Here is a 13,554-nt window from a genome sequence, read left to right on the forward strand (position 1 = left end):
TTGGCGAGCACAGTTCAAATGTTCAAGTCGCGTGATATCTTGACTGTGTGACTGTAGTCTCTTCAGCCAACGCTTTCGCTTGTCAGTCGGTAACAGAAAATGGAAGACGTTTTCTTACTGAAAGAGTCAGTTTTGTCTTTTCTAGACAGAAGTGGAGCTCTTCTTCAACTTGCCGAAGACTGCAAACCATTCAACGGTGAGTTTTAAGGGGCAGTGGTAGGCTAGCTAGTGAGAGCTTTCGGTCAGTGTTAGCTAGCTAGCTAATGGGATTGTGTGACTCCTGAGGAAAGGGTAACCTAGGCAACCCTGTACCCACTTGGACGATGTGGTGAGACGCAGTCCTTCATAGATGACAGCAAACTGTTAAATAACTGATATGGTTATGTAAATTGATAAAGTTTACTTTATAATAGCTAAATCAATCACCCAAGTACCTATTCCCTTCAGACATCCAGCGAAATGAGGCTGTGTATCGGTTCTGTATCCGTGTGAACCCTTCAGACCTAATCGAACTGGATCCTAGATTGGGTGACTGTGTTCTCAATGACCCCCTCAAAGCTACAGCACTGTTTCAATCTGTAAGTCCAAAACATCTCCCATTTACATTACCCCTTATTCAAACCTTGAATTTTGAACATACTGGTATTTGTTTTGTTTTTTTGTCACTCTTTTAGGTTTGTTTTCTGTCAATAAAGACACTCTCCCTCATAGAGAAAATCCACACAGAAAGTCAGGTGAATGTGATCCTGAAGTTTACACACCTACCTCCGTTCCCTGAGTACACCTTGGACCTCTGTGAGTTTCCCTGTGGTTATGGCACCATGAGGCCTGTTGCCATGGAGGGCTTGGCCATCGCGATGACTAGGGTCTCCAAGTACACTCAGGGAGCCAGGTTTATCTGTTCTGAGGAGGACTGTCCCTGCTCAACAGGTAGGCCTGATTACAAGTAACCTATTTCTGTTTTCATAACATCACAGTAATGCCATTTACAAAACAATTTCAAATTCTGTAATATGTTATCCTCAGGGTTCCATCACATCAGAGTGCATGCACCTGGAGCCACTGAGTCAGCCACAGTGAGGAGTGACTTCAGTTGCCTGCTCTGCTCCTCTCACCTCAAAGAGGACATCAAGTTCCGGGTCCTGGGGGGTGAGAATGTCCCTAAATGATACCTGATGAAGTAGCCTCACATGCCATGCTTACATGTAGTTCGCCATTTCTTACTAGCTCTGATTTTGCTGACAGCTACTTTATTGAAGAAAATGTACTTGAATGTGATAGTGCATCCATCTTAAGGTAGCTAGGTGAGACAAAGTGTAAGATGCTCTGGATAAGAGCGTCTGCTAAATGACTGACCTTTATACTTACATAAACATTTACATTACAATGTGGTTTGGAAACAGACAAGCAGCTTGTAGAGCTGATCCATGTTAAAGCACTGGATGTCCTGAAAGTCCATCCTCCCAGTGCCCTCAGGTACCAGTCTGTCACCCTGTTTCTCAGAGGTAAGCTCACATAATAATAATTTTGCCCAAACGTTTTGTAATGTTCACATATTGCAAGTCAAGATTTCATTTTTAATAGATTTAACTTCGATATCTCCATAGAAAAGTAACTTAAAGTTTGTTAGGAATTCTCTTCCTTTTCCATGACAAATGTAATTTTGGAGCCAAAATCCAGTGGGGGAAGAGTTAAAATAGAGGTTTGAGTAGCCAGCCACGCAGTAGTGCCCCTGGGTGAGATATTAGGTGTTCCTGTGCCCTCCAATAACATTATCCAGCCATTACCCCTGAGAGAGCAGTGATTCTCAGTGCCAGTATTAGCATATTCTGTTGACCTAGTCTTCTGGAGGAATTCAACACAGCTGGCTCACGTTACTAAACATATATGTTAATAAGTGTAAGAAACACTCATTAGTTGGGTCGCACAACGCACACACAGTGAGATCTTTGTTCCAAGGGCCTGGTTCCTGTGTTGCTCTTGGCAGGGGTGTGTAGGTGCCTTGCATGTTCCTCAAATAATTAGGAAACAGCAGGACAGAACCGGACAACCCCTCTGAGTGTTATGGTTCTGTTTCCCTCACAACGTTGTAGATGAGCTGTGTAACTCCATGAGGATTGGACGTCTGTACAGGGTGCTGGGCATACCGGCCTATGTCCACCAGTGGCCCAACATCACCTGGAGTGTGGAGGCCAATAGCGTTCAACCGTGGGAGCCTGAATGTAAGGACCTATATGCATACTTACAATGGTACAGATCAGCTTACATTAAATCCTATTCATAATCTATAGGTCTGATTTTCAGCTACTCTGAGAAAGCAATTCATAAGGAACATGCATGTGCGTGTCCTTGTGTGTGAGGACTGTGACCTCTGACTTGCTTATACCAGAACACTCTACAGTACCAGTCAAAAGTTTGGACAAACCTACTCATTCCAGGGTTTTTATTTATTTGACCTATTTTATACATTGTAGAATAATAGTGAAGACATAAAAACTATGAAATAACACATATGGAATCATGTAACCAAAAGTGTAAAACAAATCTAAATATATTTTATGAGATTCTTTAAATAGCCACCCTTTGCCTTGATGACAGCTTTGCACTCTTGGAATTCTCTCAACCAGCTTCATGAGGTAGTCACCTGGAATGCATTTCAATTAAATTGTTAAGTTAATTTGTGGAATTTATTTCAGTTGTGTTGTGACACAGAAGATAGCCCTATATTTGGTAAAAGACCAAGTCCATATTATGGCAAGAACAGCTCAAGTAAACAAAGAGAAACGACAGTCCACCATTACCTCAAGACATGGTCAGTCAATCCAGAAAATGTTTCTTCAAATGCAGTCGTAAAAACCATTAAGCGCTATGAAAAAAACTGCCTCATGAGGACCGCCACAGGAAAGGGAGACCCAGAATTACCTCTGCTGCAGAGGATAAGTTCATTAGAGTTACCAGCCTCAGAAATTGCAGCCCAAATAAATGCTTCAGAGTTCAAGTAACAGACATATCTCAACATCAACTCTTCAGAGGAGACTATTTGAAACAGGCCTTCATGGTCGAATTGCTGCAAAGGAAACCCATAAGAATAGACTTACTTGGGCAAAGAAACACGAGCAATAGACATTAGACCGGTGGAAATCAGTCCCTTGGCTCCAAATTTGAGATTTTTGGTTCCAACCACAGTGTCTTTGTGAGACGCAGAATAGGTGAACGGATGATCTCAGCATGTGTGGTTCCCACCGTGAAGCATGGAGGTGTGATGGTGCTTTGCTGGTGACATTGTCAGTGATTTATTTATAATTCAAGGCACACTTAACCAGCATGGCTACCACAGCATTCTGCAGCAATATTCCATCCCATCTGGTTTGGGTTTAGTGGGACTATCATTTGTTTTTCAACAGGACAATGAACCAAAACACTTCCAGGCTGTGTAAGGGCTATTTGACCAAGAAGGAGAGTGATGGAGTGCTGCATCAGATGACCTGACCTACACAATCACCCGACCTCAACCCAATTTAAATGGTTTGGACCACAGAGTGACTGTTAGAAAAGCATTCCAGGTGAAGCTGGTTGAGAGAATACCAATAGTGTGCAAAGCTGTCATCAAGGCAAAGGTTTGCTACTTTGAAGAATCTAAAATAAAATATATGATTTGTTTCCATAGTTTTGATATCTTCACTAATATTCGACAATGTAGAAAATGGTACAAATAAAGAAACTCTTGAATGTGTAGGTGTCCAAACTTTTGACTGGTACTGTATATTCAATGACAACACCTCACAGTCCAGTAGATTCACTCCACCCCTCAACTTTTCCTTCAAACACACCCCCAGACACAGGCACCATCAGCTCTAACTTCCAGGCCCTGTTGACAGCAACAGCCTCTTCCCCCTGGAGGTTCTCTGCCATCGTGGCTAACACGTTTGGCTCCCCTGTGGTTCCCCCGGGCTTGTACAGCACTCTGAAGCTGGGCCTGCTGCTCAGCCTGGTCCAGGGCCGGGAGGACAACCCAGACTCACTGCACTGCCTGGACCTGCTGGCCCTGACTACTGACACACTCATACTGGACAGGTCCTGCATTATAATCCTTCAGTCAGACAGTAAATTAATCAATCTCTGAATCAGTCAATCAATCAACCAAGTTCTTAGGAAGCACAATACAATGACCAAATTACCAAAACAATAACATTACACTATGCGCATATTCAAGTCAACAGCATAAATGAATAGTTGAGAGAGCCAGCCTCCGTTACCCCCCGTCTTAGGCTGATGACGTACAGCCTGGGTCTGGCTGGCCGTGGGGTGAGACACCCTGCAACAGGGGAGATGTTTGCCTCTCTTTCTCGTGATGAACACGGAGCGGGCACGGCTAACATCCACGCTGGCTCCGCCCTGCTGGCCACCGGGGGCGTCTGCATGCTCGGGGACCTGGGCCACCACAGGAAGGATAAGATGGACGCCCTTCAGTCAGGTACAGAGCCCTGCTTACCTTGTAGCCTGGGGCCAGTCTGATACAGCTGTAGCTAATGTGTTGTCTTGTCAAAGCAATGCAACAATGAAGAAATATTATGGCACCTCCTGTGACACAAGTAGGTTGAGTGTATAACCCAAGGGACTGGTTTCACACTGGGACTTTGCCTTCTATCCACACCCAACAGTTAGTTCACCTTTGACCGCTCTCCTTCCCCACCCAGCTCTGGAGAGTCGGACAGTGTCTGTGATCATCCCAGGGAAGAAGTATGGAGAGGATGCTGACCAGCAGATCTCCTTCCCTGTCCAGTGCAGCTTCTGGGCCTTGGCAGACTCCACAGCTCCCTCAAACAAGACCACCAGGACTGACAGTACAGTGCTGGGAACAGTGGTGGGTCATAGTTGTTTAATTTACATTACCATTCAAATTTATTGGACTACTGCACTTGATAAATATAAGTGCCCCCGATGTGTCCCCATTGGGTTGTTGTCTGATATGGTGATTCTGCAACAACGCTATTCCATGTGAGCAGTTTGAAACCTTTTCTCCTACCACACAATGCCAATAGCACTCAGCACTGGCAAATATGTGTTCCCGAAATGTCAAATCTCTGAGCCAGCCAATTGTCTGTTTAGGCGTATGCTTTATGTAGGCAAAGCAGGAAGGGAAGACAATTTACTCTCTTCAGAGGAAGTAGTTAATTGCTCCCACTCATGGAACAGGCTGCCGCCCAAACGCTTTCAGGTTCTCCACTTTGGCCTCAGTGCCAATTCAGAATGGACAAGAAACAGTACTCTAGTGGTAAATATAGTACTGTTAAATATGTTAAGGTAGTAGGTCAAAGTATTTTTTCAAAATTAGCTACCAGCCACATGAAAATGTTATCCATTGTGTGTGTAGGACATGGGCCCGGTCCCTGCCCAGTTGGCTGAGGCCTTTGGTCTGGTGATCCTGTGTCGGGAGGCAGGGGGAAAGCAGGCCCTGCTAGCCCAGACGGTGCACACCCTCAGGCAGGCAATGCAGCCCGGAGAGCCCCTCTACCCATCCTGCATGCAGTTCACCACACAGGACTACCAGGAGGTAAATCACACAATACGTAATGATGATTTTCACCTTTTCATGTAATATATGGCACACATAAAATACATCCGCACACTTAGATGCTTTGTGACAGACAACATGACTTACCATTGTGCTCTCTTCCTTCCCCTAGCTCCTGGCCCACACCCAGAGGATCCAGACAGAGCTGAGCCCTGGGGCAGAGATGATGATCCATGGCTATTACATGGCCAGCAGAAGGGTCCGGTCAGACTCGGGCCATGGTGCAAAGGTGTCTGTGGCCTCCATCAAGCTACTGTAAGGGCCTACCACATGCTGAGGGTTATTCATTAAAAAAATACCATGTTTAATACACATCACCCTTTTACTTATTGTAGTGTTTAACATGGGCATTTGTCAAATCCCTGATTTTTAACAATGTGTAAGAGAAAAAGCGCTTCAAATTCTCAGGGCACCTGCAGCATTTTGTGCTTTTGAAGTGTTCTCTGTAATGTCATATTTCTCCACAAGGTGGAGCGCAATCATTCATTTACAGAACCTATAAATGGGTGCCTAGGTCCAGACAATTTTTCATATAGTTTGGAAAATATTTTGTGGTATCAGATTGTGTGAATAGTTAAAATAAACCCGATTTCATCAGGGGCACTATATAGATATTTAAATAAAAGGCTGACAGGTTTTTCTAGATCTGATGGTCTGTTCCTACAGTGTATGATTTTGCATTGCCAGTTAGTAACTGTACCATTACTCACAGTAAATTCTGCTTAGCTCTTAGCTAAAAATAAACATTTGTTTACTTCTACAAAATGTCCCTATGGAGACAGTATAATTGTCTTTATTGGCATGTTTCTTCCAGGATCTCCCTGGCCGAGGCCCACAGTAAGCTGTGTCTGAGAAGCACAGTGCTGGAGGAGGATGCAGTGATCGCTGTGTTGCTGTGTGAAAACTCCATCACTCTCAGACATGGTATGACACACAGGACCGAAGGCCACGTCAGGAGCCAAACTCATAGATCCCATTTGCCATGTTGAAATCACCTACCTTCACACATCCTGGCTAACTGATAGTCCAAGAACAAACCCTTCCAGACTCAGCACCATTTCTAGTTATATTGTCACAGTCCAACCTTTTGTCTAGGGACTATGTGCCACACCCCTAGGTCCATAGCCATTCTGCAGCCCCCCCCCCCCCCCCCCCCCCCATCCCAAATTAGTGCACTAAGTCTTTAATACTCCTGTATATGGGGAGAAAAATACATCAGCAGAGCAGGGTGATGATCTCCCCGAACACAAAACATCTTCCCGCAGCCATGCCTAGGTCTTGCTTTAATGTCAGTGAGTAGAGACTAGGGAATCCAACCTTGTCACGGGATGATCTCTACAGGGGCCATCTATAGTCAAATCACTTTTATCAGTCACATGTTATTGCAGGAGTAGCTACAGGCAAGAGTATCCTGGCCATGATCTTCTTTGCTCTAGTAATAGCAGTCAGTGTGGACTGCAGTCTAGATATTCCCTGATAGTTGGTCTGGGGACTGCTCCCTCTACCTACAGGAGCCTCAGCGCTCGTTATCCCACCCGACGCAGCATTTCCCTGTGACCTGTGTGACCTGGAAGCTCTCCACAGGAGAGACCTTATCCTGGAGCAGCTCCAACAGAGCATCCTGCACTTTATCTACACCTATGCACCCGGGGCCGCCAGCTACATCACTGAAGAATAGCACCACAGCTAAGTAAAAGGATGTTTCTATTTTTACATATCCAATTGAATTCAAATGAGCTACTCAGAAGAATATAAAACGCAACATGTAGTGTTGATCCCAGAAATTCTCCATATGCACAAAAAGCTTCACTGAGCATTTCTCCTCTGCCAAGATAATCCATCCACCTGACAGGTGTGGCATATCAAGTAGCTGATTAAACAGCATGATTACAGGTGCACCTTGTGCTGGGATAATTTTAAATAATGCCACATCTCAGGTTGAGTGGCATGCTGACTGCAGGAATGTCCACCACAGTATTGAATGAGAATTTTGCAGTACATCCGACCGGCCTCACCTGCGATAAGCCACCCAGACAAATACTGTTTATCAGCTAATTCTGACTGGGTGGGCCTATTCCCTCCCAGGCCAACACATGGCTACGCACCTGCAGCCAAGTGAAATCCATTGAATGCATTTATTACAGCTGACTTATTTCCTTACATGAACTGTACCATTCATTTCAGTATAGTTCATGAAATGTAATTTGACACAGTAATTCAATGTAGGCAGAAAAAAAAGATTGCGATTAATGTACCATAAAATATTTTATTTCATAACAGGGCAGAATAATATCTGATTAAAACAAACATTTAACCTTAAATTTAGGCAGGGGAGTCGGACCAAGGCTGTGCTTTTTTGACAGACAAGAAAGTTGAAAATAGGGTGATAGTTTAGGTCTCCAGGGTCACATGTGTGAAGGAGTACATGCACCGCTTTCCAAACCTTGTGAATTGTGTCAATGAATAGAAGAAATCAGTTAAACGCAAATGACCATTGTCTGAGATTAGCCAGCAACCTAAAACTACTTTACAGCTTTCTACCATTGTGGGTTTAGTTACAATGCTGGTAATTCAAATGAATGGCTTTTCAGCAGGGTAAATTAGCAGAAATGTCAGAAAAGGCATCACAATTCCATTGAACATGGGTAGAAAAATGTTAGTTGACACCTCACAACCCAGGAAATAACTCCCCTACAGCAGGTCTAACAATCCTGCATGATGAAATAAGAAGTCTCAAAACTTAGTCAGGGATTGCAGGTTTAATGATTGAAGGTAGACCCTGCAAAATGCCGCTGCCACGAGGTGCACAGCAGATATTGAGCTAAGCGAGATGCTCACGCTTCAACACTCTTAATTGTGGAAATTGACCCACTATGCTCTCTGCATCTATACCATATCACTGCATCTACCTATAATGATCAATGCTAATACTGGCAGTTCAGTTAGTCACAGCATCCCAATTTAGTCAGATCGGTAAACAGCAAAAGTGAGAAGTCATCACAACTCCAGTAGAAGACTGAAGGAAAACAATTGGCTACTTTTAGCAATCAGACACTCACCAGAGGGTTGAGATTCAAGTCTTCATATTCCACATACTGGATCATCAAACCCAATCTAAGAGAGAAGAACAGTCTATTAGCATGACTATCATTTGATTGTAGTTAGGCACAATATGCAAGCAATTATACTGTAGTTCAGGAAGTCACATTCTCAGCACCCCAATTTAGTCTGATGGGTAAACGGCAAAATGTAGAACTCATCACAACTCCAGTTTCGTGCACATTTGCCGATCAAAGACACATTTGGTCCTCAGATAAATAAAAAACATTTTATTTTACTCACCACAGGGCAAGATTTACATCAGTCTTCAATATACATCCTGGCCCATTAACTCTATGAAAGAACAGAAACTTATTAAAATGATCATTTGATAGACAATGTAAAATATCTCAGAATACTGGTAGTTCAGTTAGTCACATTGTCAGCACCCCAATAATGGTCTGATGGGTAAACGGCAAAAATAACTCATCACAACATTAACCGAAGGGAAAACATTTCAAACAGGCCACTCAAGTGGGCTGGTTGTATACTAGTTGGTTAATACCAGTGGAAAAGAGAAGGTATAGGCCTAACTCACCAAAAACAAGATGTAGATCACGTGTCAAACTCATTGCACGAAGGGCCGAGTGTATGCAGGTTTTCGCTGCTCCCTGTACTCGATTGATGAGTTAAGGTCACTCCATCACCTGGTTGTCTAAGCCTTAACTGAAAGAAACTCAAAACCCGCAGACACTAGGCTCTATGGAATGAGTGACACCCCTGATGTAGATCTCTTATAGCGTCTTCAGTACCCTGCCAGCCAATCAAATCTGTGGGAGAAAAACATTTATACTGATGATCATTGGTCTCCAATCGAGAGGTTGTGGGTTGAAATGGTATTCTTTAGTTAGAATAATGCTGGTAGTTCAGTTAGTCAGTCTCAACACCCCAATTTAGTCCATGGGTAAACGGCAAATGTGTGAAGTCATCACAATACCAGCAGAACAACCTACTAGCAGAGCATAGCTTATAGTTAGTAATGAACTCACCTCAGTACACTACTGGCATAGCCAGCACCATCTGTCCCCAAAAGACAAACCTGTGAAAAAAACAGAAAATGAACTTCAACAAAAATAATAAATCAAATTTGACAGTTGTGGTATGGTCAGTGTTGTGATTATACTGGTAGTTCAGTTAGTTAGTCTCAGCAACCCAATTTAGTCAGATGGGTAAACGGCAAAAATGATAACTCATCACAACTCAGTATTGTCAGAACAGAAAAGCATAGCGAATTCTAGGCCTTTTAATAAACCCTGGTTTAAGAATGGACGACTCACTCTAGTACAACAAAGGATGTATGCGTGTCTGGAACCTTCAACCCCCTTCAAGTCCATGAAAGCTGTAAGAGAAATACATCAAATCTGAAGTGAAATTCCTGCTGCTGTATATTTAAAAACACTTTCGTCAGCCTACACAGCTGTCGAGTTTGCCAGATTCAAGGTTCTGCTAATTCTGGGATTCAGATAGCACACAACTCTACTGCTCAGATATTAAGAGCCACATTCAGATCTATGGGAAGCATTCTGCACTTTGAAAAAGTCTGAGTGACATCCAAAAATAGTACTCCCAAGTAATTGCCATGTAACTGATGTGGCACTATTGGTTTTTATCTTGCATGGATAAGCTGTACTGAAGGAATAGCCAATGCACTCAGAACAACTAGACAGCTAAAATGACTAATGAACTTGGGGTCAGGGGGCACATTTAACACAGCTTGGGAGTATTGCACAATGAAAGCCCACACTGCAGCCTTTCCAAGGAAGGTTCAACAGCAGATCACGACCTTAACCAAAACCTTTACTCCTTTGAGACGTCCAAAGTCGAGATTCCTCAATGAAGTCATTGCGAAGACAATTAACAAACCACCATGGTATCCGATGATCGGTGACCAGAGCAGGTGTGCAGTAACCTAACTAACAATAGGGGCCAAAATGACAAAGGGTCCATTTATCATTGGATCTGGGACAAGCAGCTGACAGTATGATTTATTACAATACTGCTGGGACATTTAGGCCCAAATACACCGTTCGATGAGTCATGATTTATTTTTGACTATGGGCCCATTCCATTCACACATGATACTAAGATCCAAGAGTAAAACGTCAACTTATTTTGGTAAAATTATCCATAGTATGTGATTGCCAAAAGCCCACATGCACCGACAAAAGTGCCTTAAAATGTCTGCACCAATTTGATCATAAACATGGGGGGAGTGGTTAATTAGCTAACTAAATTAATGATTATTAAAGAATTAAATAATCAGCTGCACCCTTTGCCAGACAATATCCATACATTACCAGTCTCTCGCCTACCCTAACACGAACTACATTATGGCCACGCCACCTTGCCAACTCTCGTGGTCAGTGGCATTGATTCTTGGCCCTCAAACGCAGCGCACCAGTAGCAAGGAAACGGTTTGCTTACTAACCTAGTCAATACAATTGTATCATTGAAACGGGACGATTACATTACAGAAAACTACGTAAATTATTTCGAATCCATTTTTACAGGGAAGGATATAATCCTTATTTTGACTGCGGAAACGTTACATTCAGGTTAGCTAACATGCTAGTGTTCTGGTATTTCATATAGCTAGCTAAAACACAAATGTGCATTATTTTTGAATAAAACCGACTGCCTAATGTTATTAGCCACCTACCTGTTGAATGAACGGGGAATTCAACAAGTTGTTGCTCATAAAAATAATATTGGTGCGAGCGCATACAAACTCCATGCGTCCTCCTCCGTTGTTCTTCCAGAAAGAAAGCTAAGACTTCCTGCTTCATCGTTATTGGCATGCGCAGTCTGAGCTCACATCACGCAGGCAACAACCAAAAACACACTACAAAGTTTTACCTATTATTAACATTCACATTTTAGTCATTTAGCAGACGCTCTTATCCAGAGCGACTTACAGTAGTGAATGCATACATTTTTTTTTGATGAGGTAGCTAATAGGTCTATCTTATAACTTTTGAAAACTGTGTTTTAATTGTATTTGTGTTTTGGCAATTTTGCATTTGAATTAAAGGTCCAATGCAGCCGTTTTGATCTCATTATCAAATAATTTCTGGGTAACAACAAGTTTTCAATTAACATTTTCAAAAAGATGGCTTAGCAAAGAGCAATTTCTCAAACAAATTGTTTTTCTAGGACTGTCTGGGAGTGGTCTGAGTGGGGAGGGGAAAGGTGAAAAAAAAGCTGTTATTGGCAGAGAGGTTTGGAACTCTCTTTCTTATTGGTCTATTAACTGTCAACAGGCAGGCCAAAACTTCATCCCACCAAAACAGGCAGAAATGTCAGGCAGTCTTTTAAAACAGCTCTTAAACTAAAAGGGCTTTATCATCGTAGTGTGGAAATACACACTCAGTGGCCAGTTTATTAGACACACCACCCCGTTCATGAAAACGGTTCGCTCCTACAGACAGTGAATCACATGGCCATGGCTTGCTTTATAAAGCAGGCAGGCAGGCATCGAGGCATTTGGTTACTGTTTCGATTAAACGTTAGAATGGGAAAACGTGTGACCTAAGCGACTTCGAGTGTGGTATGATCGTCGGTGCCAGGCGCGCCGGTTCCAGTATCTAAGAAACGGACGTCCCCCTGGGCTTGTCATACACGGCAGTGTCTAGGGTTTACCGATAATGGTGCGACAAACAAAAAAACTTCCAGTCAGCGGCAGTCCTGTGGTCGGAAACAGCTCGTTGATGAGAGAGGTCGGAGGAGAATGGCAAGAATCGTACAAGCACACAGGCGGGCCACAAAGAGGCAAATAACGGCGCAGTACGACAGTGGTGTGCAGAATGGCATCTCGGTGCACACAACTCGTCGGTCCTTTTCACGGATGGACTTTTGCAGCAGACAACCACACCGGGTTCCACTCCTATCAGCTAAAAACAAGAAGAAGCGGCTCCAGTGGGCACGAGATCACCAACACTGGACAATTGAGTAGTGGAAAAACATTGTCTGGTCCGATTAATCCCGGTTCCTGTTGCGTCATGCTGAAGGCAGTCAGGATTTGATGTAAACAGCACGAGACCATGGCTCCATCCTGCCTAGTGTCATCGGTACAGGCTGGTGGCAGTGGTGTAGTGGTGTGGGGGATGTTATCCTGGCACACGTTAGGTCCCATGACACCAATTGTAGCAAATTGTATCAATTGTACCTTGATACCAAACATTTGAACGTTTCTGACACCTTGTAGAATCCATTCCCCTGAAGAATTCAGGCTGTTCTGGAGGCAAAGGGGGTCCAACCCGATACTATACTGAAAAAATATATAAATGTAACATGCAACAATTCCAATGATTTTACTGAGTTACAGTTCTTCTCCTGTTTTTTTCTAGTATTACATTGTTACTGATTATTGCATTGTTGGGTTTTGAGTTTGCAAGAAAGGCATTTCACTGTACTTGTGCATGTGATATTAAAACTTGAAATCAAGTCAATTGAAATAAATCTATGGATTTCACATGATTTGGCAGGTACGCAGCCATGGGAGGGCATAGGCCAATCAGAATGAATTTTTCCCTACTAAAGGACTTTATTACAGACAGAAATACTCCTCGGTTTCATCAGCAGGTGAAGAAGCTGAATATGGAGGTCCTGGGCTGGCGTGTTTACACATGGTCTGTCGTTGTATATTCTGCCAAATTCTCTAAAACGACATTGGAGGCGGCTTATGGTAGAGAAATTAACATTAAAATCTCTGGCAACAGTTCTGGTGAACATTCCTGCAGTCTGCATGCCAATTGCACGCTCCCTCAAAACTTGAGACATCTGTGGCATTGTGTTGTGACAACTGCATTTTTTAAAATGATTATACGAGCACAAGGTGCACCTGTGTAATGATCATGCTGTTTAATCAGCTTCTTAATATG

General features: G+C 43.1%; 1 protein-coding gene and 1 long non-coding RNA gene across 2 annotated transcripts in view; one reads left to right on the forward strand and one right to left on the reverse strand.

Annotated features, from left to right (window-relative positions):
• Positions 1–17: 17 nt before the first annotated feature.
• The window catches only part of mcmdc2 (minichromosome maintenance domain containing 2), a 16,636-nt gene continuing 3,099 nt past the window's right edge, over positions 18–13,554 (forward strand). The window contains exons 1-13 of the mRNA XM_029755411.1: positions 18–196; positions 448–578; positions 675–930; positions 1,027–1,149; positions 1,404–1,505; positions 2,094–2,222; positions 3,837–4,074; positions 4,269–4,474; positions 4,698–4,864; positions 5,375–5,554; positions 5,688–5,830; positions 6,390–6,499; positions 7,087–7,265. Coding sequence (XP_029611271.1) covers positions 100–196; positions 448–578; positions 675–930; positions 1,027–1,149; positions 1,404–1,505; positions 2,094–2,222; positions 3,837–4,074; positions 4,269–4,474; positions 4,698–4,864; positions 5,375–5,554; positions 5,688–5,830; positions 6,390–6,499; positions 7,087–7,253 — 2,049 coding nt within the window. The 5' untranslated portion in view covers positions 18–99 and the 3' untranslated portion in view covers positions 7,254–7,265. The remainder of the gene's footprint in view (positions 197–447; positions 579–674; positions 931–1,026; positions 1,150–1,403; positions 1,506–2,093; positions 2,223–3,836; positions 4,075–4,268; positions 4,475–4,697; positions 4,865–5,374; positions 5,555–5,687; positions 5,831–6,389; positions 6,500–7,086; positions 7,266–13,554) is intronic.
• On the reverse strand, positions 7,822–11,514 carry LOC115195512 (uncharacterized). The gene is made up of 6 exons (XR_003878708.1): positions 11,334–11,514; positions 9,952–10,013; positions 9,664–9,713; positions 9,213–9,444; positions 8,918–8,968; positions 7,822–8,689 (listed from the first exon to the last, which is right to left on the reverse strand). It is a non-coding gene; the product is annotated as an uncharacterized LOC115195512 (long non-coding RNA).

The sequence above is a fragment of the Salmo trutta genome, chromosome 6 (genome assembly GCF_901001165.1).
Source record: "Salmo trutta chromosome 6, fSalTru1.1, whole genome shotgun sequence".
Taxonomy (NCBI): domain Eukaryota; kingdom Metazoa; phylum Chordata; class Actinopteri; order Salmoniformes; family Salmonidae; genus Salmo; species Salmo trutta.